The sequence below is a fragment of the Styela clava genome, chromosome 14, assembly GCF_964204865.1.
Source record: "Styela clava chromosome 14, kaStyClav1.hap1.2, whole genome shotgun sequence".
In the NCBI taxonomy this organism is placed as follows: Eukaryota; Metazoa; Chordata; class Ascidiacea; order Stolidobranchia; family Styelidae; genus Styela; species Styela clava.
The window spans coordinates 2,246,521-2,274,170 of record NC_135263.1 but is presented as its reverse complement, the minus strand read 5'-3'; the positions used below and the strand labels follow the sequence as shown (position 1 = coordinate 2,274,170).

Genomic DNA, 27,650 nt, shown 5'->3' with positions numbered 1-27,650 from the left:
AAAAAATTTATACTTAATATTCAGACAGTTAACGCTTCATTGGCTTTTTAAAGACGATATATTCTGGTAGAATAACAAGTATTTCAGTCGTTAGGAAAAGAAAACTCCTACTTATGACAAAATGAGATATTCTGACAGTTAACGCTTCATTGGCTTTTTCATGACGATATATTCTGGCAGAATAATAGATATTTCAGCGCTTAGGAAAATACTTAGTGTTTGGCATAAAATCAAAGTAAAAATGCTATCAGAAAAGTTTGAATAAAATAATATTTTTTTGACATTATAAAAGCTCAAAAATCAATATGTATATATAAGATTAATCGCGAAATGACCATTAATGGTTGTTTTTAGATTGGACATGGTTTTTATTTTCTCCCAAGGGGAAGGAAAAACATAAAACATATGGTTAACCGCAATTCTAAATGGTCGAAACAAAATAATTTAATATTCCTTCAAATTAATGTCAAAATCCCCCAATTTCAAAATTTCTTGGTCGAAAAGTCGCTAACATAGGATTTTTCTACCATGTATTAGAAGTGCTGATTGTTTTCTCCAGCGGGATGTTATTATCTATTTAAATAATTTAATATTCTATGCGTATTCAAGTAAATTTGGTGTCGAACAATCAATTTCGAAATTTCTTGGAAGACTAAAAAAGTATCTAATAACGCATGAGATTTTTACTGTGTTAGAATCGCTAATTGTTTTCGCCAGCGTGATGTTAGTATTTATTTAGAAAGTTGCTTGGGTAATTGTGTTAGAATCGCTGATTAATTGATTATTTAAATAGTTTAATGTTCCATGTATATTCTTAAATTAATTCGTTGTCGAAACCCCCAAATTCCGAAATTCTTTGAAGACCGAAAAAGTCGAAAATAATGCAAGGAATTTTTACAGAGTTAGTTGTGTTATATTCGTGGATTGTTTTCGCCTGCGTGAGGCGAAATTATTTTATTAAACCTTTTGTTCGCGCGGCGTCATTTTACCAGGGAAAAAGCGCACTTACTCGAAAAAAAAAATGCTTTCAAACAAAACTCAATTCTGTGATTGTTAATGTCTACCTTATGCCTTTTAAAGTTCGTAAACAATATCATTTGAAGTGCTAAAAAAATCACGCATGTTTGTCAAACTCGATTCAGCAGATAAATGAACTGCAGATCACGAAATTCCATCGGTGACCGTACATTTGAACCCATGTACATTTGAACCCATGCGTATATCCACGGGTTCAATCTATATGCGGGTGCTAAAACCCATGGGTTAGGGTTAGTATGGGTTTAACTATCCGTGAAACAAAAAAAATTCCATAGGTGCAATAGCATACAGGTGCAATTGTCATGGGTTCAAATGTACGTGGGTTCAAATGTAATGGAACCAATTCCAGCAAATGCATATATTGTTACGTAGCAATGAATAGAGGCAGACAATAAGTCACAAATAGAAAGATGAAATGAATTCATTGATTCATATACACGGCATTTGGAAGAAGAAACCATTAAGCGTTTAAAATAAATACAATTTGTAGAATATTCAACCTTATTTCAGTTATGTTTATCACAATTTTGTTAGTTTTCGCGGCGCACCAAGCAACTCGTTGCGCCTCGGCGCACCTTTTGGGAGCCGCTGATTCAGTCTGTTAACATTTTTATTAGTACTAAATTCACTACTAAAGTAATCTCGGATATATGGACACGAAATTTGGGTATCGGTACCGCGGCACGGTAAGGTCAGATATATCGAGTTTGGGGGGAAGATCGGCGGTCAAGGCTTATTAAATGGATGTTTCCCCGGGCATCGATTCCCTTGTTTATTACCGTAACAATCAGTAAAAAGTCGAAGATGACGTAACAATTAGAATATTTGCAGTCGCTCAGACACTTCGTTCGCTCAGACATATTCAAGCATGGTTGTAAACATTGCCTCGTTTTCCCGGTTTATGTGTTATTTGTAAGTTTTTAGTTGTATTCCAAAAATCAATTGTAACGAGTAGTATTTTGGTTTAAATTTGGTTCAGTTGCAATAATCAAAAATTAGTCCCGGAACAGCTGCGATAGCGTAGGCTAAAATTAGCTATCAGTATCTGTAAGCGGTACGTAGTTATGTATTTTAATAAAAACGATGTTCGATATTTTCCTCGTGAAGTTTTTCAGTAAACAAAAGCACATTTACTCGAACATCGGGGACGAGACGTCGAAGACCCTTATATCATAGAAAAGCTTTCCATATATGCTTGCAATATCTCATCTACTCATGAGATTCTTCCTTTTTCCTACTCCAATGGTAATATAAGAATACAATGGTTTTCTGCCAAATATTGGCCTATGTAACTTTATTGCCTTTTTAATAGTCTATTTGTTATGTCAATTTAAACTGTATCTATATGCTACTAGTAATGTAATTATTTCACGTGGTAACTATAGGAGAACATACTTGAACTTTCGAAGATTTCAAAATATAGATAAATAGTTAAAAAAATAAAATAAAAAAAGGACACTGGTACAAGTTGTTCGACCATATTTACTAAAAATACTGAATGAAACATTTTCAAACGCTACTCATTATACAGAATATTAGTAGTGATTTTGAAAGATGAACAATATTAGCAATATACGCTATTTTAGAAATCTGCATTACAGAGATTTAGATAAGTAACGTCATATCTTATGACATCACAGACTGTACAAATTTGTTCCATTAGTGATTTATAACCATGCAAAACGTCATATGAATCACTAGTACGTAATGTACTAATGACGTCACACATTGTTTAAAATCGCGACTCTCCTCATATGGCGGAATATTTTGCATTCTCACAGTATTGTAGATATATAAAGCATCATTACGTCATCCGGTTATGACGTCATACACATTGTTCAAAATCCCATCCTCACATTGCGGGATAGTTTCCTATTTCACAGTATGATTGTTATATGAAGCGCCATGGCGTCACACACTGTCAAAATTGCGCCGCGGATCAAATGACGGAATATTTTGCAATCTCACATCATAGTTACAACATCATCAATACGCCATCAACCTATTACGTCACAAACTGTCCAAATTCGTTCCATTCGTGATAACTTCTCGCGCCAAACGCCATACTGTTCGTGCCGCAGTCTCTAATATCGCGGGATTTGACCCCGCTAAAAGGTCAACTCCGGGTAGGAAGTAATGCGGAAATCGTCGACATTGTAGGCAAGATATAAATTGTATTAATATTCCCAAAAGTCTATCTCCAATGCAGACTTCTATCCATTCTTCCTCTCGAGGGTGTTTTTCGCATTCATATAGTACAAGAGTTTTCATATGGTAGTTGTTCAGACTTTTCCCCGCGAAGTCCAGGTGCCTGTTGAGAGATAAAAATAAATTAATCGTAAATCTGGACTTGACTAGGTCGGCGTCACAGGGTAGAGAGATCCTGGGCTCACCAACTCACCATGTTGTTCTAAATTAATCAGGCAATGCTGAACCGAAAAGATTCCTCGTCTTTCCATAAATAATAGCTACTTACGTCTTAAATAAGTGTATTATCGTGCAGAGACACGTTCTGGGTGTAACGGTGAGAAAAATGTCTTATAAAAAGCATAGAAAACTAGTTTCTCAGAAACGGTAATAACCGTAGATTTCTCAACCGATTATAGTGGACCGTGGTTATTTTACGAATTTTGACCGCTGTTCGTGACCTGGAATACTGTAAAACTTGGCTGTGCAATATGCCGATAGTCGTGAGGAGTACACTTGTCATCCAGCCTGATCAACGGGTTCGCAACTTCGCAGTTTCGAAATTAGTACGGCATAATTATGTGCGAGAAGTTGCTAGACTTCTTGCCTCCGTAGATTCTCCATAGTCTCAATGTGGTGCCCAACCGGAAATATTTCTCCTCTGCCTATGAATAGTAGTCACTTACATAACAGTGGATTCCCGTGCAGAGCTATGTTCTGAGTGAAACGATGAGAAAATGCCCCTTTTGGAAAATTGAATAGCTTTTCGTGGGAATTGTGCTATCCAATTATCAGCGGAATTTTATGCTTTTCAATAAATATACTTTATAGGTTTCGTTCTGTCTGAAACTAGTTACTTCACGTTGCAAAATAGCATTCCGTGCTGACTTCAGAATAAATATCATTCAAAAATGTGGTGAAAATAATGATGCGCATAGAGTAAGCACTCATACGATTTCGCGGCATCCTGTTGTTAGTAATCAATTTATTTTATCCTGGCAATGAGAACTTCATATCAATAGCTATAAATACATAACTGAATACATAGCCGTCTTATCGGAATTTCTATATCCAAGTCACCCTTGTTTATTTGAAAATTTGTCCAATTTGACCTTCAAATTTTCTACTTTTCCAGCGTATTTCAAGTATGGTTGAAAACTTGGAATATGTTTGTCTGAAGGAGTATGACCTCGGTATCATTATCTAGAATTCTAGATCTGTTTTGTTTTATTTAAAACGAAAACAACTCGTTTGAGATCATTTTATCGATTTTCTGTCACGAGGGTTGCCAGATACTCAACAAATTTTCTACCAGTTGATCCGTAATGCGACAGCGTCAGCTCGATGTTTTATTTTTGTTGATGTTTAATATAATTTCAAGCAACGCCATTTTATTAGTGTTAGTTTTTGTTTTAATTTAAACTGTTCTATTATTATGTGTTTAATGGGAGTCGCTGAACAACTATCCGGCGAACTTTTTTTTAAACTTGGCAAGTGAACATTTGCTGAATTATATTATCGCTATTCAGATACGGCTCTCACAGAAAACTATCCAAGTTGTTTTCAAGCTTTTTAATCCTCGACCCTTTTTTAGAATTTATCAAGTCTCGCGCCCCACCTCAAAAATAACTAACCGTAACAACGAGAAATATCGGTCGGAGACCGAAGACTTATCGATCGAAACTGCGGTTTCGATTCATGACTCTATAGTGACACCGCGTGTCCCATCACTAATTAATTAATAACTCGCTAATTATACGACATAATTCGCCCAAAATCAATAGGCTTCTGGTCCGAGATATGATGAATGCACATGCAAATGCAAATTTGGAGCAGAATCAACCTCGCCTTCAAGAGATATCGCGTTCATCTAGCAGACAGACAAATACCTATCAACATACTCACCGATCTAAAGATCGATAAGTAATAAGCTACAAATAACAGATAGTACGGCGATAGTATGTTTTATTGAAAAAACACCTTGACAATACGTGGATGGAACGTAAATAATGAAACAAATGAAAAGTTTTGAAATGTGAATATTCGAAATAAGGCGGGCAAGATCAATTCTAACAAACTTCTAATTAGCTTCATGCCCCTCTCATTGGGCGCCCCATATTTTGAGAACCACTGGGGTATGGCAGTAATCGCCAAAGTTTTTTTAAGTGACCAAATAGTAAACTGGAAAAGATTTCCAGATCCAACAATTTCGTTGGAAAATTTTAAATTTAACCGCGTATTAGACTTGTTAAGAAGCATTTAATTTGTTTAGTCGAAATGAAAGTACTTTTGTTAGTTTTACATTTTTTTTTTAATTTTCTACTCGGCGTCTCTTTTTTTCGCTCGGAACGAAGCTATCAACAAATATCTTTCTGTCGCGACAGCGTCAGCTCGATGTTTTGTTTTTGTTGATGTTTGATATCGTTTTAAGCAACGCCATTTTGTTAGAGTTTATATTTTTATTTGCTAACGTGTGTGTTTCATTTTTCCATTCTGAACAATACTATAACCAAGGGTGTGCAACATGCGGCACACAAGGAAAAATTGTCGGGCCTGGCGGATAAATGCTAATTTTGAATCGTGTCCGGCGCGCGAAACGAGCTTTCAACTTAGTTTAATCTGGTCCGTGCGAGTAACCGCATTCCCTTTGCGTTGTAAACCATATACCTGAGTCCAATGTATCATCCATGCCTATGACGTTACAATGCCCTAACAGCTAGCTTGTGCGAAGCGAACAACACATATCATAAGATTAATAACCAGCAAAGTAAGCGTACATAAAGCGTATATTAAATAAAGTTACAGCCCGCGATTTTACCCAGTTAAACTCATGTATTGAAGGTTGCACACCTTTGCAAGTATAAACAATCAGATTGGATACTTGCTTTATGATAGTCTCTCTATATCCTATCTATATCACAGCGTCAGTATGTTGTATTTATAGATATTTGAAATACATTAATGCGGCGCCATTTTGTTAGTAATTGGGGCGAGCTTATATCTTTACGGGTGTTTTTTTCTGCTCTTAGCAAGCCAATAAAAAGCAGCTTAGACCTTTTCTGTTAGCACCGATCTGCATCTAAATAGCAACAATATAATTCTCAGCAAATGTTTACTTTGCAAAGTCTGAAGTTTCCGCCGGTTGGTTGAAAAGTACATAATCATAGGCCGGCTTTAAAAGGCACTGCGCTCTGTACCCTTTTCAGCACACTTGTGCAACTTATTTCGCACCTGTTTCCCTGTTCTGCGTTGGCTAGACATATATCGTGGGGGCAAGTAGTTAAGTAAGCATTTAAAGTGGAATTCATACAAGTGTGTGGATAGTGGAGATGTCTTTTTCTAGACACAAATATGAAAGGATTACCTGTCTCTCAATGTCTTCAGTATAGATAGACATCTCCTTCGGCAGCCACCAGATATCAAAACTTCTTCTGAATGTGTGAACGACATCACCCAAGCATCGCTTTCAGCATTACTGAAAAAGAAGAGATTTAGATTGGAATTCCATAGACTATGTTTTACGTGTGTTTTTTTGGTTCGACATATGGCTTCCCGCTTCAATCTTTTATACGAGGCAATATGCTAAGTCGACAAAAAATTCTTTTTCGCGTATATTTGGTTTGTCAAATTCCCTCCTTTACAATCCACCATATGATACTTTTTATATAGTATTTCACTCCGAGCAGGGCTTTTCAAAAGCAGCCATTACTATATATAAGTTTACTTCATTTTGGATTGACCGTAATCTGCCGTCTACCGTCTCTACAGCAACAAAAAATCCGAATACCGCTTCTGCCTGGCGAAAAAATAATTAACGCCCACTCCTTCAATCCTACAAAAAAGCGTAATTCCAACTCGAATTCGACAGAGCGATGACGCCAAACATCGACATTGACATAATCTAACAAAAAACCGGCCTCACGAAACAACGCTAACTAACTTCAAGCTTTTCATTTTCTACCAGCGCAATGAGACTAAACGCCAACGACCACTTTGAGTTAAATTTCGACACCAATTCAACGAAAACCCGCTCAACATCGACTCGCAATTGCGGCGCTCCAACTCCGTGAAAAACTGAGCATTAGCAGGATAATAATAACATTGGTAAAGTTTGACAACGATAGCGTCGAAATGTGGCAACAAGGTAGTAATTCGAATATGACATTTTTTAAAAGTTCCAATAGATAATTTACTTTTATAAATTTATTGCGGGCTCCGTAAATAATAGTCAACCTATTCACGGGCTCCTTAACACCAAAGGTTTGTGAATCCCTTGCTATAGGGGAGTCCATTTAAATGGCAATAAATTGATTATTATAGGCTTTAGAATCTATGGTTAAGCAAAATACAACATTTCATTTCACTCCTGGTACTGTCAAAAATAAAAAAAATTAATCAAAACTTACCTGTGCCGTTCCACGGACATCGGAATTTGCATTGATAGAAGGTTGAAGCCGTTCGACTTAACTTCGGCTACTTTATTCACCATAGGCCATTGTACCTTAGGATCAGGCCAATGTGATGCGCTACGAGGCCAGATCCCGGTACACTTGAAAGCGGGGATGACTCGAACCTGTAAAAAATTTGATGTAGATAATATTTACGCAGACACTTTGCCCAACCCTGTTCTAAATCGTGTAAGTTAGCGATTATACGGGTAGTATGTACTAACCCGTTTTGACGGGAACGATAGAACAAGGGAGAATTGGTTAGTCATAGGTACGAGCGTACCCAGTAGGGTGGTTGTGTGTTGGGACGTGGATCCGCGACTCATTAAGTATGACGTCGTCCTATCCCCTTTTTTCTCGTCCGGTCTGATGCTCAGAATTTAACTTAGTCTAACAATTTAATTAGGAGTTAGAATTATTGGAAAATGTGATTTAACTTGATACCTTCATTCTCTATAAAATGACTGCGAGTTGTATAATTATTTGACTGTAATTAGGGCTGGGAATTTCAGGGGAAACACTTCAACTGTTAACCGGGTAAACTTAACCGGTTAACCGCAGCGTGACGTTTGACGTAATAATTTATGATTTTAGCCAATTACGTCACATTGGTTGCAAAGCCATTTCGTGTGATCTCAACTAAGTATTCACTAATCGAGATAGTTCCGCTATCGCTCTGCTACAAGAGATATGCAGCGTGCTTCGGACATATGGAATAATTCAGTAAAACCCGATTCCGTTTTTAAATGTCATTTATGGGACAAATTTTCAGTGTTCGATGTGCAAATTCGACTTTGAGATATCGTAAAAAAAAACATCAACTGCGCGCATTGAATAGATGATTTTCCACATTTATTGGGTCCTTGCTAATGCAGTTAGTGATATTCTTTTGAATTAAACGCCACAGGAGATAAATTTGCGATGACGTAATCATTTTTGAAGGAATTGTACATTATAAAGATGCTTTGTACCTGAGATGTCAGTTAACGGTTAAAATAAATCGTAACCGTTAACCATCTAAAATTGGTTAACCGATTAACCGGTTAACCATTCCCAGCCCTAACTGTAATACTTTATTTATTTTTTATCATTCGTTTGTTGGTTTTGTATCATCGAACGCGTTGCGTTTGCGAAAACGCGTTGAAAGCAAAATTATGCTTACCGTATATACGTCACGTATGAGTAGTATGACGTCAGTACTATCAGTCATAAGTTTGACGCAAGATCTGTAATTGCACCTGTCTATCGCTTGTCCGACCAGAGTATGGAAACGAGCCCGAACTTTACGAGCCGAAAGGTACCTGTATTGAAATTAATGAAAGTAATAGTTTCGGACGAATTTTAGTTACCGGTGCATTGAGCCTTTAGAGTACAGAGGGAAAAGATTAAGGCAGCGGGAATATGTGTTTCCCCTCATTAAAAATAAACAGCAAATTGTAGGTATTGGTTTCGGACTTTTTGAGAAGATCAGTATCTGTCTGTCTACATTGGGATGAAAGTAATAGTTTCGGACGAGATCAAAAGGCCAGCATGGAAATCGATCAAAAATTAAATTTATTACAATGCAGACAGATATCTTTCGACATACTCTGCAAGACTCACCCTGACGCGGTAATAAATTCCACCCATAGAGACATGCTACGTTTTCTCCCATCGCTGAGTTTCAGCACGGCACACCCTGGAATAGAACCATCGTCCACAAAATTGAACACACCCATTTGATTAAGGTAAAACGCAACTTGAAATTCTGTTGGTGATATCACGTCCAGACCATCGAGACGACCATCAACTTCGTTCAGTGTGCTGGATTGATAAAAAAAAAATGCAATCATATTCAAATCTGCTTAATTTTCTCTGAAAGGCCAATGGAATTCTTGCCCACATATTACTAATCATGCCAATTCTATTTCAATTATGGCGAATTGTTATTTTAAACGAAAACTCGAAACGATAGAGTTGATCTTTTCCGAGCCGGAGTGAGAATTATTTTAAATCTTTCACTGGCGATAATGGAAATCCAATGCTTTGTATTAAGCTTTCCAAAAGCACCCGGCACATATCCATTATTTTGTAATTAATTGTAACTCATTTGTAATTAGTCAGATTATCCAGTTTTACAGTTTGGCGTGTATTCACTGGAGTCGGGACTAGAGTTGATCTCTTCGCTGCCCAAGTGGAAATTTTGAATTCCCTGATGTCGGAATTTAAATCATTTATTAATTGTCAAATTTTCTTCTGAAGCTCAAGAAATCCATTGAACGGTTTTTAATATCATAATAAAAATTACGCTCGTCAAAGTTTTCGTTTCAAAATGTGATTTTCTCGCGAGATCTGAGTCTATTGTGAACTCGATGAACAGTGAATAAATTTCTTCGATCGTTCCACCTATGACTGTTATGTTGTTGTCAAATTGATTACGCAATAACAATCATTGACAAAATCTCTAATAACTAATAACAAATTCGATTTTTGTCTTAATTAACTTGTTAATAATTATACGGATTATACCATTCAACGCAAATCCGAGGCTGTGGAGTTTGTTGTGTGAGGTAATAAAACTCGATGCGCTGTCAATAATTCCCTCTCGCATAAGTGTCAAATGGATTGCGCAAAACAATAATCAACGTTAAAACCTCTTGTAGCTATTTACAATTTCGATTTTTGTCTTATCAACTTCTTTGTGATTTTCCTGATTATCTTATCAATAACAACACCCTATTGATTGCTCCCGGTTGGCAATAATTTTGACCTCCGCTCCGAACTCTGTGAGATAAGTGTGGCCCAAAACTTTCACTTTGCAAGCATTATTTTCATTATTCGTCAACTTGAGCGTTTGATTACCACCATTTACAGTCCGACCCGATACACCGAAGAATTTAAATCTTCCACTCCGACTTGGGACATTCATTTGTCTAAAGATTTTCTGTTGCAGTGATCCATCTTGCACACGTTTAGCGTGGCATAACTGTACGACTTGCCAATCAGAAAAAGAGCGTCCCGCAGACAAAGATGCGCTAGCCACATGCCGTTCAATGTCGCGGTGTGTTAGATATATCTGTAACTTATAAGATAACAATAATATTTTTAACATCTGTATATTGCAACCTTCTAATTAGCTAAGTAATATCTCAGCATGTTAACATTGGTTCAAATATCAAAACATGCAACTCTAATAGCAGTGAATGAATATTCGGTACCTGTGTCAATCAAGGGCTCGGTACCAACTATTCATTTGCATACCTTATAAACCGCGGTTCTTGCGTTTCCACTTCTTTCAATATATCCGTGATTGTTTTGCCGACTTCAAACACTCGACTCGCCAACATAGACTTCCTTGACATTGTACGTTCCGTGTAATACTTGTTTAAATGATAAGCTAGCTTAGACTGTGTTGCCAACATTTTGAGTAATGAGTAATTTAATCTAAAAAAAATTGTGAAATTGATTAGCTCAGGCTTTAGACCTGTGCAACTTAAAAAACGGTCCGCCGGCCAGTTACGGTCCGCGTAAGGATATAATATGGCCCGCCGAACTTGAGTGAAATAGTTAACACCTTTTCTACATTTTTGCTTTCTGGATACCGCCAATGGTTATGTCATCTCAGTTTGGGCGCCTGTATATTTGTAACAGTTAATGTTATATTCAGATTTTGACGCTTTTTTGATTTGAAAGCGATAAATTGACAAGGCAGATAAGATAATGCATAGTTCGTATGGGGAATATCTTGCGCGCTCATAAAAAATTCACTTGTAACATTGTGTGAGGGATATACTTGGCTTACATCTTTCTAACCGTTGCAAGTATATAGTAGTATATAATTCCTGAATACTATCTAGATTCTAAACTTTTGACCCAATTTATTTTTCAACTGACACTATTTGAAGTTTACAACTGTTGTGAGCGGGGGAAATTGTGTATCCCCTCACATTCAACTTCGACCCACGGCTCCGGGTTAAAGCAAAGTTATGACTTCAACTTCAGCTCCGACCTCATAGAAAAACAAATTTTGATAACCTAATCTTCGACTTATATATGTTTCAATGTTTTTCGAAATTATGCAGAAAATTTATACTTCGTCGGCACTCCCGTAGTATGTGCACTAAGATGGCGGGCACCGGAACATAGTATGTGTACCAGGTTCAAGTTAGGCCATAATTTTATCTCAAAAACGCCTTATTTTAGTTCTATTAAGAGTTCGGTGACTAGCCAAGTGACTCCCGTGGTATTTGTACCTAAAATTATGGTCTAACCAAAATCTGGTACACATACGTTTCGGTGTCCGCCATCTTGGTGCTCATACTTCTGGAGTACCCTCGGGCCGACTAACCAATATCATACGCTTTGTCTGAGGTAATGGATATTAAACTTCCGGGGTCAATATAGTTAGGTCGATTTAGGTTCAATATGTTCGGAATTATTCGATTCTAAATGCAACCCAAACTATCTAAATTAAAAAGAAATTTGCCAGCGATCAAAAGAAATTTGCTTTTTCGCCGATATTTTTTCAAGTGTCAAGCTGTCGTCATGATCTCGGCAATCAATAGGTATATTTTGCCTGTTGTGAATTAGCTGTGAAATAGAGAGATAAATATCTGGGATACTATCCGAATAAAAAATTGACTCCGATTTCCGATTTGGCGATTTTGTTTGCGGAAATAAATACTTCTAACTCTGCTCCGGATACGAAAATTCTCCGATTTCGAAAAATCTCCGACTCCGGCCAAATAGTCCGGCACCACTTTCGATTTGTACGCCAATATTCGATTAACAAAAATCAATCCAATCCATCTAAAATCTAAATTGATAAGAAATTGCCAGCTTAGCAAAAACGAAATCTGCTTTTTCGCTGATATTTTCAAGTGTCAAGCCGTCGCCATGATCTCGGTAATCGATAAGTATATCCCCGCAATTAAAACGTCTTTGTGTCCGCAAGTATCGATTTTTTTTTCGCCGCACTTTTGACTCGTTCGTCTTGCTTACAAGTTAAGTCGTCATGTTCAATGCGTCGGGTAAATTTAACCGAGGTATTTCAGCGTTTGCCTCAGATTGACCGTATTTTTATCGCTCCGAACAATCATAACTGAATCAGAGCGTTTGTTTAAAATTGGTTGTATTTTTGTAGCCGTTGCAACAAGCTCCCAGACAAGCAATGTGCATATGCGATTTGTGCATATGTAATATTTTATGGAAAATTGCTTAAAGCGAGACCACCGATAGAACTAAAAAAATTACTGATAAACGAAGAATTGCAAATGACCATTTTTTGCTTTCGTTTGTTGACTTGAATGATGAAACGTGGCATAAAAAATATTCCATGAAAACGCATTGAATGCAAAACTAGTGATCTTTATAGAACTGTTGGGGCCCAAAGAGTGTAGAAAGCCTTTTGAAAGGGGACACAGATAATGAAACTTTGAAAACCACTACTCAAAACTAGCCCAATAACGGCGATATAATAAGGCTAGTACAGATATTTGCGGTTATTGATTTTCTGCTCCGTTTTCAAGTCGTCTGTCTGAATAACATGATCGCCTTTCATGTTAAGCGTCGATGAGAATTTATCCGCGAAGACTTTGAGCGCAAAATAGTGTTTATGACAACACGTTTTATATGATGTCTCGTTTATATGACGTCATGTTTTGTATGACGTCGGTTTTGTACTATAATGTCTTATACTTAAACCTACAGGCTACGTGTTATAAACCAAGTGGGACCAAGTCCTCCTTCACACCGCGAATAAATCAAATGGCGTCATCATTAACATGACGTAACTTTTACATAATGATGCCATGTTTTTTTTTGTATTTCAATTCGTGCCTTTCTGCCGAGATCTTTAATACTGCTAACTCTTCCAGTATTAGAGAAAAACTTTTACGCTGAAATTCACAGTCTGTTAACTTGAATATCTCTCTTCCTTTTATATTCTAATCATCGTAAAATTATCAACGAAAAAGTGATCCAATGTTCAAGTCTATCAATTTGTTGCGTAAACATTGAAGCATTGGCAAGACATACAAATGTAATTTCAATCTGTTGACCATAACCTAAACTGACCTCCCTTTCAATACTTCCCCGTATACCCCGAAGTATTCTCCTCGTGACGCTCCAATTTTCAAGCCTACGCGAAAGACTGCAATCTGCAATCTAATAAAGAGCACCGACTCGCTATAGAAACGTAATCACAATCTGTTCCCGACAACTGACCTCACCGTTTCAAAACTTCGTTACCAAAACGTTTTTATTGAAAATTGTCAGCAAAAAGAGAGTTTTCAAGCAACGTTTAAGCACTCGCTAAAGACTTTGAATTGCAACTTTAAATGTTGAGACGTCGCAACTCTCGGACGTTAAAACCTTCTTGAGAGACGTCAACTCGAAATGCAATTTCAATTTCAATCGGCTAACGTTAACTGTCTATCTCAAAAGTTCGCTCTATATTCCAAAGCATTTTTGTTCTCAAAAATTGTCAGCGAAAGAGTTATTCTCTATTCTAATGGGCATGAAGCATCAGCGGAATTTGCATATGTAATTCCAATCTGCTAACGTAAAACTACCCCCCGTTCCACAACTTCTCTTTATATTCTACAGTATTTTTCCATCTCGAAAATGGTCAGCGAGAATGTGAGAACCCTAAAATAACCGTCGTGCCTTCGCAAAATACAGAAAATTACAAGTTTTAATGTTACAACCTTGACGACAAAGTATGCAAACGCAGTCTCGGATCGTAAACTCTCTTTATATTCCAAAACAATCTTTCTCTAAATTGTCAGCGAAAAAGCGATTCTCTATTCTAATGGGGATTGTAATTTGCTGTCTTTCCGATAATTAGTCGTCGAATTATCTCCTTGTTTTCGTGTCATCAGACTACAGAATGATACAAAATGACAACTCAATTTTGTCGAGTGGGTTTTAAGCTAATGTAGCATGAGACTCATGTCTTTTACGACAACAGTGGTTCTAATTAGACCATATTTTGGATTATACGGTAAAGAAGAGGACCGTGTGTTATTCTAGCATAAAAATACTTTATTTTCTACTGTACACGCTTGTTTAAGTAACTTTTATCGACTTTTTTGTCCTGAATTTTTGATCTTTCGAGACAAAAATCTCTCGGGATTTTTGCAACGTTCGCTGACGACCCTTACCATTTTTCTTGTTTTGGTATTGTGTCGTAACAATGTATCCGCATTCCCTGTCAATCGCTGTCATCTGCTACCCGAATTAAATATTCAACGAAGTATTTTACGTGTCTGAAGAGATCGGGAGATTGTTTTTAAGATAGCTTTTAATTCTGAGTATTATGTACATTTTTTAGGAATTATTTATGAAATTACATTTATGAAAAAAAATGGTATTAATTTGAAAATTTAATTGAAATTAAACCAAATATTATTGAAATTTATATAAAAATAAATTAGAGTCTTTTATAAATGTCCAGAATGTTTTATTAGACTTTAAAGTTTAGCTGTTAACGAATAAATAATATTCAAATTTTAATTGAAAAATCTTGCGTTTGCGAAATTGGAGAATTGTTTTTAAGATAGTTTTTGATTTCAGAATTTTACAACTTTGAGGAATTATTTACAAAATGTTACTATACTTGCAACTTTGGTATTAGGTAAAACAAATATAACTAAAATTTAAGACCGCTGTAGAAATGTGTGTACCAATATGGAGGTAACTAATCTTGTTCGCCTACTTTACATCAAGTTGTGTAAAGGGACTGAAACCTATGGGCAGGGGGTATATTCACTTGGCTAACACAAACAGTCCTCGAACTCGTAATAGAACTAAAATAAGGAAAATCGGAATAAAATTATGGCCTAACCCTAACCTGGTACATTTACTACGGGAGTACCAATTTAAGTAAGAAATTGCCGTTTTGCTGAATTTATCAGCAGCAAGTATTACTCGGAACAAATATTAATTTGAATGCGAATTTAAACATTTGAAAACAAATTCATTACCTTAACTAACTGTCTGACAGCTTTCTGAATAACCAAACCTCCCATGTACCTTGTGCCCCATATTCTTAGTAGTGTATTTACAATAAAATGAAGGATATTGAAATTCAAAATAACCAAACGGGCGGTTTCATAATTAGTGTCTCTTCGTGCAAGGCATTGTACCTACTACCGATGATACTCTAGGATTTTTGGAGGCCTTATATACATCTACTGATACATAAATATATTATCAGTGGTTGCATTCACGAAGGAGGGGCGGGTCGAGAGGCTTGGACCCAATATATAAACTTATGACTTGCATGACAGTGGCCACAATCACAAAGCCTTGTTTGGAACGAAATGCGTATGGAAAGCACCGCTTAAAAATACCACCATGTACGATGAACTATCATCGCAATAATACCAGGTTCCATCCCCGTCAAAGAAAAGTAGATGACAGTGGCCGTTGTGCAGATCCCTGTTCATAGCGAAAAGCTTCTAAAGAGCGTCTCATGAATCCGCTAGCTTATACGTTCTAACTTGGCAATAGGATATCTGGTTACGCCGCTGTACCGTGAATATACTAACAAAATCGTCGCATTAAAAAATGCCACCACTCACGGAAAACTCACGGCGAACGGAAAGATCTAAAATGAAATAATGCTTTACACAGCATTAGCTTCTTGTGTAGCGCTTTATTCGGAGCCAAAGACACAAAATGCTAAGCCCTAATTCACCCCAATTCACGACAAACTCAGCAGAAAAATACCAGGTTCGTCTTGTCTCTTCGTCTTCTTATCATCACAAATGTCAAGATATACCGTTAATTGCACAATGCGCCGCCAAATCTCAGAAATATCGCGATCAAAATGGCTATTTATGCTACAAAGAAAAGTTTTTAATCACCAACTGATTAAACATGGCCCAATCATACACAAAACTCTAAAATTTAAAACACCCGTGGGCCATGCATGGTAAATTTTAAAAACCGATCCCTTGTCCCGAGAGAGTTTGCTGTTAAATTATACATAGGCCTGAATATTCAATGTGGTTTCGTTGTTTGTTTTTTGAAATTCTGGATTTGCAGCGTAATCTGTGCGGGGATTAAAACAAATGAGCTGGTTCATCTCGCGAAATTTATATCAATTAATTCTATTAAATATATTTTCGATTTATGTTTTAAACAAAGCCTCGTCCCCGCAACAAAAAATTTAAAATTTAAGGCGCTCCCGTAGTATGTTCAACAAGATGGCGGACACCTACCTGAACATAGTATGTGTACCAGGTTAGGGTTAGGTCATAATTTTATTCCAATTTTCCTTTTTTTAGTTCTATTACGGATTCGGGGACTAGCTAAGTGACTACCGTAGTATTTGTACCTGAGATTATGGCCTAACCCTAACTTGGTACACATACTACGTTCCGGTGTTCGCATTCTTGTTGCACATACTACGGGAGTACCAATTTTAATTGTGAAATTATCATTTTTGAGTAAGGATCTGATAGTTGTCATAATTTCGCGAAAAATGACTTTCAAACGATTCGGTCTTCGATCGGGTAGTTAGTAATATGGTTCAAGCATGTCAGAGTGAAGAATAATGAGAATAAGATATAGAATACTCATTTACGGTACGTCTTACGCGGCTAACGAGACCCTGTACGTTATGTAAGGATTTAGGTTTATACCAATCTGGAATATTTTTGGTTCGTTTCGCTTAACTCATCTATTACGCCAGTGTTTCCCAACCTTTCATGGCTCGTGGGCGTGGGCCCTTTCCTGAGGCTTTAAGCAGTCCTGTGCCCCCTGTTCACCATCTCAAAAAACCACATTACAATTTTTGTGATATCCCACTTTTATCGCAGAAACAAGCCAAAGGACAGGTTTAATTTTAATTTAAGACGATAATTAATGTACAACCAACTACAAAGGTTACAATTCAAAAAGTACAAAAGTACGTATATCATTATTTTGATTGGTTGATCCCAAATTCTGTTATGATAAAACAATTCATGCACAAGAAAGTGAAAACATGCTATGACTGAAATACGGACAACAGGAAATGCAAACGAAATTGCGTTAAATATCAATATTGTTAACGATTATGCTTCTCTTATTTATCACCTGAATCCTTAGAATTTCTTGTTTTTTTTCACTGGTGATCTTTTTTTAACTGGTGATCCGTCTACCGGTAATTTAGCGAGATGTTCTTTAACTTCCAAATAGACCTGATTTAAACAAAGATAGTTGAATGAGCTGAAGGCATTTTATTTAATTTGATAGCCCACATTTTCTTTTTAAATGTCGCGACAGCAAAATAGCGCTCCGATATCAGCCGTACATAAAGAGTGCTCGCATCGCACAATCCATGTTATGATTATATAAAACTGATCACTTGAATGATTTTAGTAATTCCGAAAGTTATTTCCGAAACTCCGAATTCATATTAAGGTCAACCTAACGATTCCCATTTTTCGAAAGTGAATTGTAAATTTAACAAAATAATGGTGATTTTTCATTCAACGAGTTGAGCTTGGTAATATTTTGTGATTAGTGGCAGTACCTCTCTTTACCTATTTTGAAAGTCTTTGCGTATCAGTGGCCGCGTGTACTTCGGAGTGAATATGTAGGAAAACGCTTCATAAAAAGCAGAATCTAAAATAAAGTATAAATCTGGACTTCATCAATGTTGTACGCCCTTCTGCTTGTCTAAAGCTTTTAACGGAGCAAACGTATAAAAATAAATTTCGGATTTCCTAATCAAAATGTCAAAAGATAAAATAATTCTTAAAATCCGATATCGGAAAAATTTTAATTAGTTAAAACAATTTAAAATGTTTAATTCAATTAAGAAGCCATTAGAAATTGAACTGTCTGGAAATCAAAACAATTTCATTTTATTTGTGACATTTCAAACGTTTTATTTCGCGAATGACATCTCCCTTGACGTAGTCTGAGTGATAAGAGACTTCTCGCATTCTATTTTTTTCTCAATCTTTTATGTGCCTGACGATAATCAGTATTTATTTTATCACCATATAGAAAATACACTTTATGCGAACATTAAAAAAAAGAGACTAAAATATGTCATTTCAGAGTGAAATGCGGTGTGAGAAACCCAAACTGGCCAACGAGCAGCGACTCCTATGATTAAGTCTAACAGTAATTAATATATAAAGGAGAAAAAAGTCAAACATTGCATCATGAAAAAAGAGTTTACAGCAGAACAAAAAACAAAACCAAATATATACAAAAATAACAAACTCCTAGCACTGCCAAGCACCGTAACCATTGGGACGCGATTCCATAAGTTTAGGAGCGTGGACTGTGGGGCTGGAGCCCGAGGATTCGACTACGGGTTGTTATAAAGTTTAACTCCTCAAATTTTTTTTTTTTGAATCCTCCTTTCTTTCCTATTTCCTGGGAAACCTATTGAAGCAACAATTATATCAATTGGAAGCTTAAAAATGTCATGTTCATGTCATTCCAACTTTGATTAAAGTCTTGCAACCTATACGTCAGTTCTTGTTAGGGCTATTGGTCATGAATAGCAATTGGGATCAGGATAGGATAGGATTTACATATTTATCCCGGGGGAGAGGAAAACCGATAAGACGGCTTATCCATATGGCGAACCACGGCCTCTCGTCCGGTTACCAGTCCAGGTCGGGTATGGGATTAGTTAGCCAGGTATTTGTTTTCGGAAGCATGGACTTGACTTGGATCATATATATTTACTGTATATGCACCCCTATTGAAACGTAATTTGGAGTTCTCTGACTTTGACTTTAGGAAAATTTATTTTTGAGAAAAGTGGCACATTTGCCAGTCACCCTGGCCTCCCTCGTAAGGAAGGGCAATACCATTATTAATGGAAATAGATATAAACAAAATTGAATTAAATTGAACAATTTCGTAAACATGCCAATATAAAAACGTAGCACTCCATTCTCCAATTTTTACTGAACGTCTTGCAATCTTTTCTACAGGTTCTTCAATACACTGAAGCAATACACGGTAAATGGTCCTTCCATGAGATACGGGCAGTGTTTGCCCGAAGATATCTGTTGCAGACGACCGCCGTCGAAGTTTTCCTGGCTAACAGAAGTAAGTCTGGGTGTAGTGTAGTTTCGTACCACAATAACTTCTATCAGACCTGGTCCAACAATTTTTTCATATGCCATTCCTAACCACCACCTGACTAGGTCATCTAAAAAACACGCCACTATGACGTCACAGTGACGTAATAAAATATACACGTGTCGTCCAAAACGCGCAGACGATTAACCGAAGTCGACCAAGCTATTTCTCTCGTTTTCTTGTGACAATCCCGGTATGAGAGAGATATTTCGAACGATCGTAGCTATACGTTGGCAAGCTATATGACGTGATTGTGACATAATTTTTGGATGACGTAGTCAGGTGGGGGTGCAAAAATGTTTACACTAAGCCCACTGGAAGTACTTGTGGTATTAAATTACACTAGACCCGTAAGTTTAACATTTCATGAGATATTCTCACACTTTATTTTGAACGCGAGAAGTTGATATTCTGAGGCCCTATCTTGCATTTTTGGATTTGAAATAAATTCAAATTTTTTCATCAAAACCGGGTATATTCTGAATTAGTAAATTTTATGCACTTTTGATTAGGATTAGAACATTAGATTTTTCTGGCAAGTTGTGTTTCGTTGATTCAGAATCTCTAATGCTTTATGATTGGTTGATTCTTTCTTGTCTATTCACTTTATTTACCAATATTCCAGACACATATACATTGTTTTGTTATGATAAGGATATTCTGTCAAGTTACGCCTCATTGATTTTTACCTTTGCTTTGCAAATAAGATCTGGTTTGTTTTGACAGCATCTGTAATGTTTAACTTTCCTGAACAAGCCACCATGAAGAAAGTTGTGAATTTCCTTCCAAAAGTTGGAATTGGTACTGGATATGGATTACCACAAACAACGTGAGTACTGGTATTTTCATGTCATGTTTATTATGATTTCAATATCGAACAAGGCTTTAATAAACAAGCAGCCACTGATAGAAAACAATTGGCATGGTCCCTCAGGCCTCTCCTGGCTACACCTATGGTTACCATGGTTACCACAAGGATGCTCGGACGTTGTATTACATTATTCATAGTTTGATTAAGTCATATAATGTTTAGTGATCTGAAGAAAAGCAAATATACTTGCTATATTTCACAGAAAAGAATTTATGTTCTTATTTACTAATATGAATATATTGATTTTAAAGTACCTATTTCATTTCTAAAATTTGTTTTTCTTGCAGTCGGATATCGCTTGCCAGTCCACGTCAACTTTTCAAGCAATCGAACATGACCCAGAGATGGCAGCAGAGAGAAATTTCCAATTTTGAGTATTTAATGTTCCTCAACACAATATCAGGTAAAAACATATATTTAGTTTTTTATTGTTTGTGGGAATTTGTGTAAAGCGAGGTCACAGACACTCACTCAGAAGTAAAAGAAACTTTATTCAATTGAGCCACATGCGACCACTGAAATACTAAAAAATAATGGTTGTGCTCATCGCTTGTTTAGTTGTTCACTCTCGGCAGTGTGGCACATCGCGCTAAGCATTAGGAATACGCTCAACACCACACCTCTTATTACCCTGAGTGAGTTTGAATAGTTTATCATATGATTAGGCTGTCTTATTGGCTTTCCTGTCTCCGGAATAAATATAAAAGAACTTGAATGAACATGACTTCCTTGTTTTCATAAGTTCCTAGTGTTGGGTTCAAAGGATACCCATAACCCTTCAACAACAATTCACTTAATATACTTTGTTTTTCAGGTCGAACTTACAATGACTTGAACCAGTATCCAGTGTTCCCATGGGTTCTTACTAACTATGAATCTGCTGAGTTGGATCTTTCCCTTCCAAGTAATTTCAGGGACATGACAAAGGTATGTGAACTCAGTTTAGTCTGTTTTTGCCTATCTAGACTGATGGGACTGATAAGACTGATAAGTGTGTCATAGAAATTATATTTTTATATACAATATTTACAGTATTACAAAAACAAAAATGGAAAACGATATGCCTTGTGCGAAAACTAAATTTAATAGTAATCTAAATAAATACCTTGAGCTATTTTATCTAAAACATCAAAATTTGGTTTTAGTTTGGTTGTGGCAGTATCAGGCAGACCAGATTGAATTACCTAATGGGCTGTATTGGCCCATGGGCGTAGGTTCACTATTTCAGATTTAGACTCTGAAAATCGACTGTGAAATATTTGTTCTCAGACCAAGGTTGTGAGTCATAAAAGTATTACCTCCGACTCCCAAGTATTTAAAAAACAAATTTAGCTTCATTTCCGGCTGCGGTTTGACAAAAAATTTGGCTCTGGATCTCAACTTAAAGAAAGACTGGAAAAATATTTGGCTCCAGATCTGGACTCCAAAAAAAAATGTTCAGTTAATTCTAGAATACCCAATCCCAAAAAATACTGGAACTAATAGTAACTTGTACTTTCAGCCAATTGGAGCATTGAATCCAAAACGCAAGACTTATTTTGAATCAAGATACGAGGCATGGGAGGATGCGAATATTCCAAAGTTTCATTACGGAACTCATTATTCAAATGCTGCTTTCACTTTAGGATGGCTAATGAGAATGGTGAGTGTCCAGGGTTTTACAATAGATGATTCATTTTTTTGCTGGTTTGCTATTTTCTAATTACCTGCTGCCTAATTCACGATCTGACAGCAGTGTTAAGGAAAGCTTGAGTCTCCACTTGTGAAAGGCTCGAAGTACCTTCTGAGTTTTCAAAATACTGACTGGCCGCCATTTAGTATCTGAGTGAAATAAAATAATTGTATAGACAGAATACAAAGATGTAGATGTATTTATGTAATGTACAGGGTGTCCATGAAGTTCCCTTTACAATTTCAATTTCGTTATGAAGTCAGTTCTCGATATATCTTAATCAGCTTTGTTGTTTTAAACCAGTAATTTCACTTCATTTATTACATCTGTGAGGTCCGAAACAATATATGGTATCGATAAATTCACTTTGCAATTTTATAAAATCGGACACCCTATATGTCTATGTGTGAGAGAGTGAATTTGTGAGTTTTTTGGGTTATTGATTTTTTGTATTTGCATAGATTTGTGTTCCTGGGCTCCGTTAAATTAGTAATTTCATCTATAACTCCCGAGCTCAGTAAGTTTTAAAATACGACACTGACTTCAGTGAAAACATGCCGAGCTGCGCATTCAGCCCCAAAATGATTCTCATTATTCATTCCAGGAACCTTTCACTTCTCTGTTTCTCAACCTTCAAGGAGGAAAATTCGATCACGCTGACCGTACGTTTTTATCTGTTCTTCAATCATGGAAGAACTGTCAGAGAGACTCGCACGATGTTAAGGTAGTTTGACTTTTTATTTATTTAGGATAAGATTTAATTTTTTCCTTAGGGAGAGACAAGCCCCCACAGGACAGACAATGAAAAAAAACTGTCATACATAACGTTGTGAGTATATCAGGAAAGAAGCTTAATCACACCACATACCCAGTTCGAGGTGCCGATGTCCCACAGCCCTGGGACGATTACTCATTAACCTTCCACGACCCTCGTTAGTTCCACACTAGACGCTGTTATAATAAATGTCACACATTTACATATGAATGATAATGAATCCTAGTTAATTTCATCCACATCAAAAACTAAATACAAGGTAACAGGAGAGGAAGCTCAAATATATGGGCATTGGGTACGAAGGTTAAAAAACGATCCATGAATGAATCTGGCACTAACTTGCAAAAACTATCTGGACAGATACCGTGCATTATCTCAGGATTGCGAGTAAAAGTTTTGAGCCTGCTTCCCATATTTACAGTAATGGCTTCAAAAACACTATGTTTTATGTTTTGTATTTTGTGTCTTTCTAGAAAAACAGTAACCCCTTACAAACATAGGGTTACTTGGTTAGTAATACTCATTTATTCTTTTTTAATTCTAGGAACTGATTCCAGAATTTTTCTATCTCCCTGAAATATTTTTGAACAGCAATAATTATTCTCTCGGGGTGAACAGTGAAAAAGTAGAAATCGACAATATCAAGCTTCCACCTTGGGCTGATTCTGCTGATGATTTTGTAAAGAAGCATCGAATGGTGAGGATTGGATTTCTTTTTTTGAGAGGGAGGGAGAGCAAGCAGTCACATCTAAGCTAAACCATGTTAATCTATGAGCAAAGTTGCGTACACTCACTCAGAGGTACGATAGATTTCTTTCTGATCAAATTACGCAGAAGGAGAAAAAAAATTTGAAAGGGTGCATAAATTTTGCTATCTAGGTATGATAACAACATAATTTCATGCAATTTTGAAAAATCAGTTCTGAAAAGTTAAGAAATTACTGTTTCAAATGGGGATATTTCTGTGCAAAAACATCATTTGGGTTATTATTTATTTAAATGAAAATTCCTTTTGAAAAATGCTTGCAAACATAGCAAACCAAGATCAGAGTCATGTGCGTTAGCATACGCACACTACAGCACAGCAATTATTGTCGTCTGATTTTAAACGTTTTATAACAATTATCGATGGACTGCAACTGGATAAACAAATAGTTACATTGATTCACTTTCCCAGGCTATTATGGCATATAAGCTGACCCCTTTGGCAATATTTTTTAGCGTTTCAAACACTGTTTAAAACTCTAAATGAGAGGATATACGGTATATAAATTCAATTCTTATTATAGGCATTGGAGTCTGAGATAGTATCATGTCAACTTCATCAATGGATAGATCTCATATTCGGCTACAAACAACGTGGAACTGAGGCAGTCAGAGCAACAAATGTCTTCTATTATCTGACTTATGAAAATGCCATCAACTTGAATGAAATTACTGTAAGTGTTTACTAAAATACAATAGCTAACAATAATCTATTAATAATAATTAATAGGATGAAAGGATGTTTTTTTAAAGAATTGGCTGAGAATAGATGTACATAATAAAGGAGCGTAAATATCCAACTTAAGGTAGGCATGATCAAATATTACAAGTACTTTTATTTACAATCAGCTTCACGCCCCCTCAAAAATGCCCCCCCCCCCCCACCTTGTGCTGTATGCCCCACCGTTTGATAACCACTGGCCTAGTGTTTATTGGAAACAAAATTTTGCATTATGTGTAATCTGTTACTGAAAATGCCCTATTTCATCAAAATTGAAGTGCCTAACTTAACTATCCTGGTATCAAAAGATAAAAATCCTATATTAACATAATGCAATGATTAACTCGAACTGAAACTTGGGACTTAGGGATTCTACTTGAGCCTAAACACTGAAACTGACATAAATTCCTCGAACAGGACATGAATTAACGTATAAATACATTTATTTTCAGGATCCAATAGAGAAAATGGGACTTAAGGATCAGATCCGTAACTTTGGGCAAACCCCATGTCAACTATTAGCTGAGACGCATCCTCCAAGAAGTTCAAGAATGCATATGGTAAGTAGGAAAGGGCGTTGATTTTGTGTTAACTGAAAAACGAGAATATCGGTCGGAGACGGAAGACTTATTGATCGAAGTTAGGGGATCTCCCAAAACAGCGCTCTTACTCCATAGTGACATCGTGTGTCCCATCACTAATTAATTAATAACTCGCTAATTATACGACGTAATTCATCCAAAATCAACAGGCTTCTGGTCCGAGCTATGGTGAATGCACATGCAAAATTTGGAGCAGATTCAACCTCGCTTTCGTGAGATATCGCATACATCTAACAGACAAACAAACAGACAAATACCTATCACCATACTTACCGATCTTAAGATCAATAAGTAATAAACAAAATAACCGACTGTGTGGTCATCCGAGTCAGTTTCCAAGTGTTCCCAATGTTCATTACACTTGCAATTAATAAACAAGTTTAAAGAATTATACCGAATGTCATATGAAAGTGTGCCCTGAATTACAAAAAAAGGAGAAATTTGAATTGGAAAATTGAGCGTTATATGATTTAAAGAAAACTTGAAATAAGGTAGAGCAGGGGTCAGCAACCTATGGCCCGCGGAGTAATATAATCCAGCCCGCGACGCTTCACTGAATTATAGTAACAAAACAGCCGTTTTGTCGATTATATTCTTTAGACTAAATTGTATTATAACCTAATAATTATATAGTTCACAATTACTCGTTTAATGAGTCTATAATTAGATTATAATTAGACAAATGGCAACAAAACAGAGAAAAGTTGATGCTAAGAATTCAATGGCGCTGAAAATATTCAAATGGAATTATATGAAATTCAATGAGGGAAATAAATCTATATTCTATTCAAGAGATGTATCACTGCTTGATTTTTGTTATGAAAAGTATCATCCGTTCAGTTTTCAACTTTCTAAAAATATGTGCGACCCGCCAATGACTTGCAACCTTTCATTTTGGCCCGCTAACGACAAAAGGTTGCCGACCCCTAAGGTAGAGTATTGGTCTTCAGCAAATTTTTCCATGTTTGAGTACTGAGAATTTAAAATTGATATGTCTGTATTTGACAACAATAATCCTGAGCATTTCAAGAACACAACCATCCATTATAGTAGGATAGGATAGGATTTACATATTTATCCCGAGAAGAGGAAAGACGATAAGGCGGCTTAACCATATGGCGAACCACGGCCTCTCGTCCGGTTACCAGTCCAGGTCGGGTATGGGATTAGTTAGCCAGTTATTTGTTTTCGGAAGCATGGACTTGATAGTGGAGGAAGCCGTAAACGACCAGCGGTTATGTGAGAACCACCCTAGTATTCGCTTTCTATTCTCAATCTTTAAGTTACTGTAATTTTGAAACTTAAAAATCTCAACAAGTCCAACAAGAATTCATCAAAATAACGGCTTTTTGGCCTCCAGTTTAAGCACCCCATTCTACAATAAATATAAAACCTTACACTTTATACAGACACCCATGATGTTCAAAGATTCCACGTCTCAAGATGTCGTTATGGTTCTTAAATTCCTTTCCAATTCTCCAGTGACTCACGTAGCAGCCAACACTCATCCCAGCCTGCATAACCCAGCTGTTGTAACTTGCACGCAGAACCTGCAATTCTGTATCAACAAATGGAACCAGGTACTCAGATTTCTCATTATTTAGGATAGGATTTCATATTCATTCCGGGAGAGAGGAAAGGCGATAATATGACGAACCGCCGTCTCTCGTCCGGTTACCAGTCCATGTCGGGTATGAGATTAGTTAGCAAGTTATTTGGGTACTCCTGAAGTATACGTACCAAAATACCGAACACCGTAACGTAGTATGTGTACCAGGTATGGGTTAGGCCATGTGTTCAGGTACAAATACTACGGGAGTCACTTGGCTAGTCCCCAAACTCGTAATGGAACTAAAATAAGAAAAATTGAAATAAAATTAATCCTAACCTGGTACACATACTACGTTCCAGTGTCCACCATCTTGGTACACATACTCTAGAAGCACTTGACTCCGCGTGGACTTGATGGTGGAGGAAGCCATAATATTCCCCAATTTGTCATGTACCTCTAGTATTTATCTATATCAAATCTTTTCTCAGGTCCAAGGATCTCAAGCAAAGCAAAACCCAAATGATCAGTCGAAACAAATCCTACCAATCGAGCCAGACCAGCTCATGAGTAAGTGCTTTTTCCTATTGTTTTAGTCAGGGCTAGCCATAGGCCATTACAACCTATACGACCACAAATCCACAGTGGATGTAAATCATTAAGTTCAACGAAATTGAATTATAATCATGTATAGTTCTGATAGTTCTCTATACAGTACTTGCAAGGCTCATAAAGTAAGGCTACTTTAATCGGCATTTTTTTTTTTACCTGAAAGGCAATGGAATGCTAAATCATTTTCTATTACAAAATGGCAATTTTTGGCATCATCCCTCCCTATCGGCGCTCCAGAAGTATGTTGTACCAGTACCAATAGGGAGGTAACTAATGTTGTTCGCTTACTTTACATGAAGTTGTGTGAAGGGACTGAAACCTATGGGCAG

At 36.6% G+C, this 27,650-nt stretch overlaps 2 protein-coding genes across 5 annotated transcripts in view; one reads left to right on the top strand and one right to left on the bottom strand.

Moving 5' to 3' along the window:
* LOC120341614 (lipopolysaccharide-responsive and beige-like anchor protein) overlaps positions 1-27,650 on the top strand; it is an 82,171-nt gene that overhangs the window by 46,869 nt on the left and 7,652 nt on the right. For all 4 annotated transcript variants that reach the window (XM_078120327.1, XM_078120326.1, XM_078120324.1 and 1 more), the window contains 11 exons: positions 19,604-19,721; positions 20,481-20,583; positions 20,913-21,028; positions 21,440-21,552; positions 22,127-22,267; positions 22,902-23,021; positions 23,617-23,769; positions 24,362-24,511; positions 25,011-25,118; positions 26,570-26,740; positions 27,201-27,279. In XM_078120327.1, coding sequence (XP_077976453.1) covers positions 19,604-19,721; positions 20,481-20,583; positions 20,913-21,028; positions 21,440-21,552; positions 22,127-22,267; positions 22,902-23,021; positions 23,617-23,769; positions 24,362-24,511; positions 25,011-25,118; positions 26,570-26,740; positions 27,201-27,279 — 1,372 coding nt within the window. The remainder of the gene's footprint in view (positions 1-19,603; positions 19,722-20,480; positions 20,584-20,912; positions 21,029-21,439; positions 21,553-22,126; positions 22,268-22,901; positions 23,022-23,616; positions 23,770-24,361; positions 24,512-25,010; positions 25,119-26,569; positions 26,741-27,200; positions 27,280-27,650) is intronic.
* Positions 2,308-11,078, bottom strand: LOC120341615 (putative nucleotidyltransferase MAB21L1). Its single transcript, XM_039410157.2, has 6 exons — positions 10,914-11,078; positions 9,276-9,476; positions 8,836-8,974; positions 7,632-7,798; positions 6,590-6,700; positions 2,308-3,349 (listed from the first exon to the last, which is right to left on the bottom strand). The coding sequence occupies exons 1-6, from the start codon at positions 11,072-11,074 to the stop codon at positions 3,049-3,051; spliced, it is 1,080 nt and encodes a 359-aa protein (XP_039266091.1). The 5' UTR covers positions 11,075-11,078; the 3' UTR covers positions 2,308-3,048.

Bases quoted from the DNA above. Each gene is read 5' to 3' on its own strand.
- LOC120341615 (XM_039410157.2), bottom strand. From the start codon at position 11,074: ATGTTGGCAACACAGTCTAAGCTAGCTTATCATTTAAACAAGTATTAC. The intron at 8,975-9,275 runs GTGAGTCTTGCA...ATTTCAATACAG, and splicing joins GAATTTATTACCGCGTCAGG to GTACCTTTCGGCTCGTAAAG. The intron at 3,350-6,589 runs GTAATCCTTTCA...ATCTCTCAACAG, and splicing joins CTGAAGACATTGAGAGACAG to GCACCTGGACTTCGCGGGGA.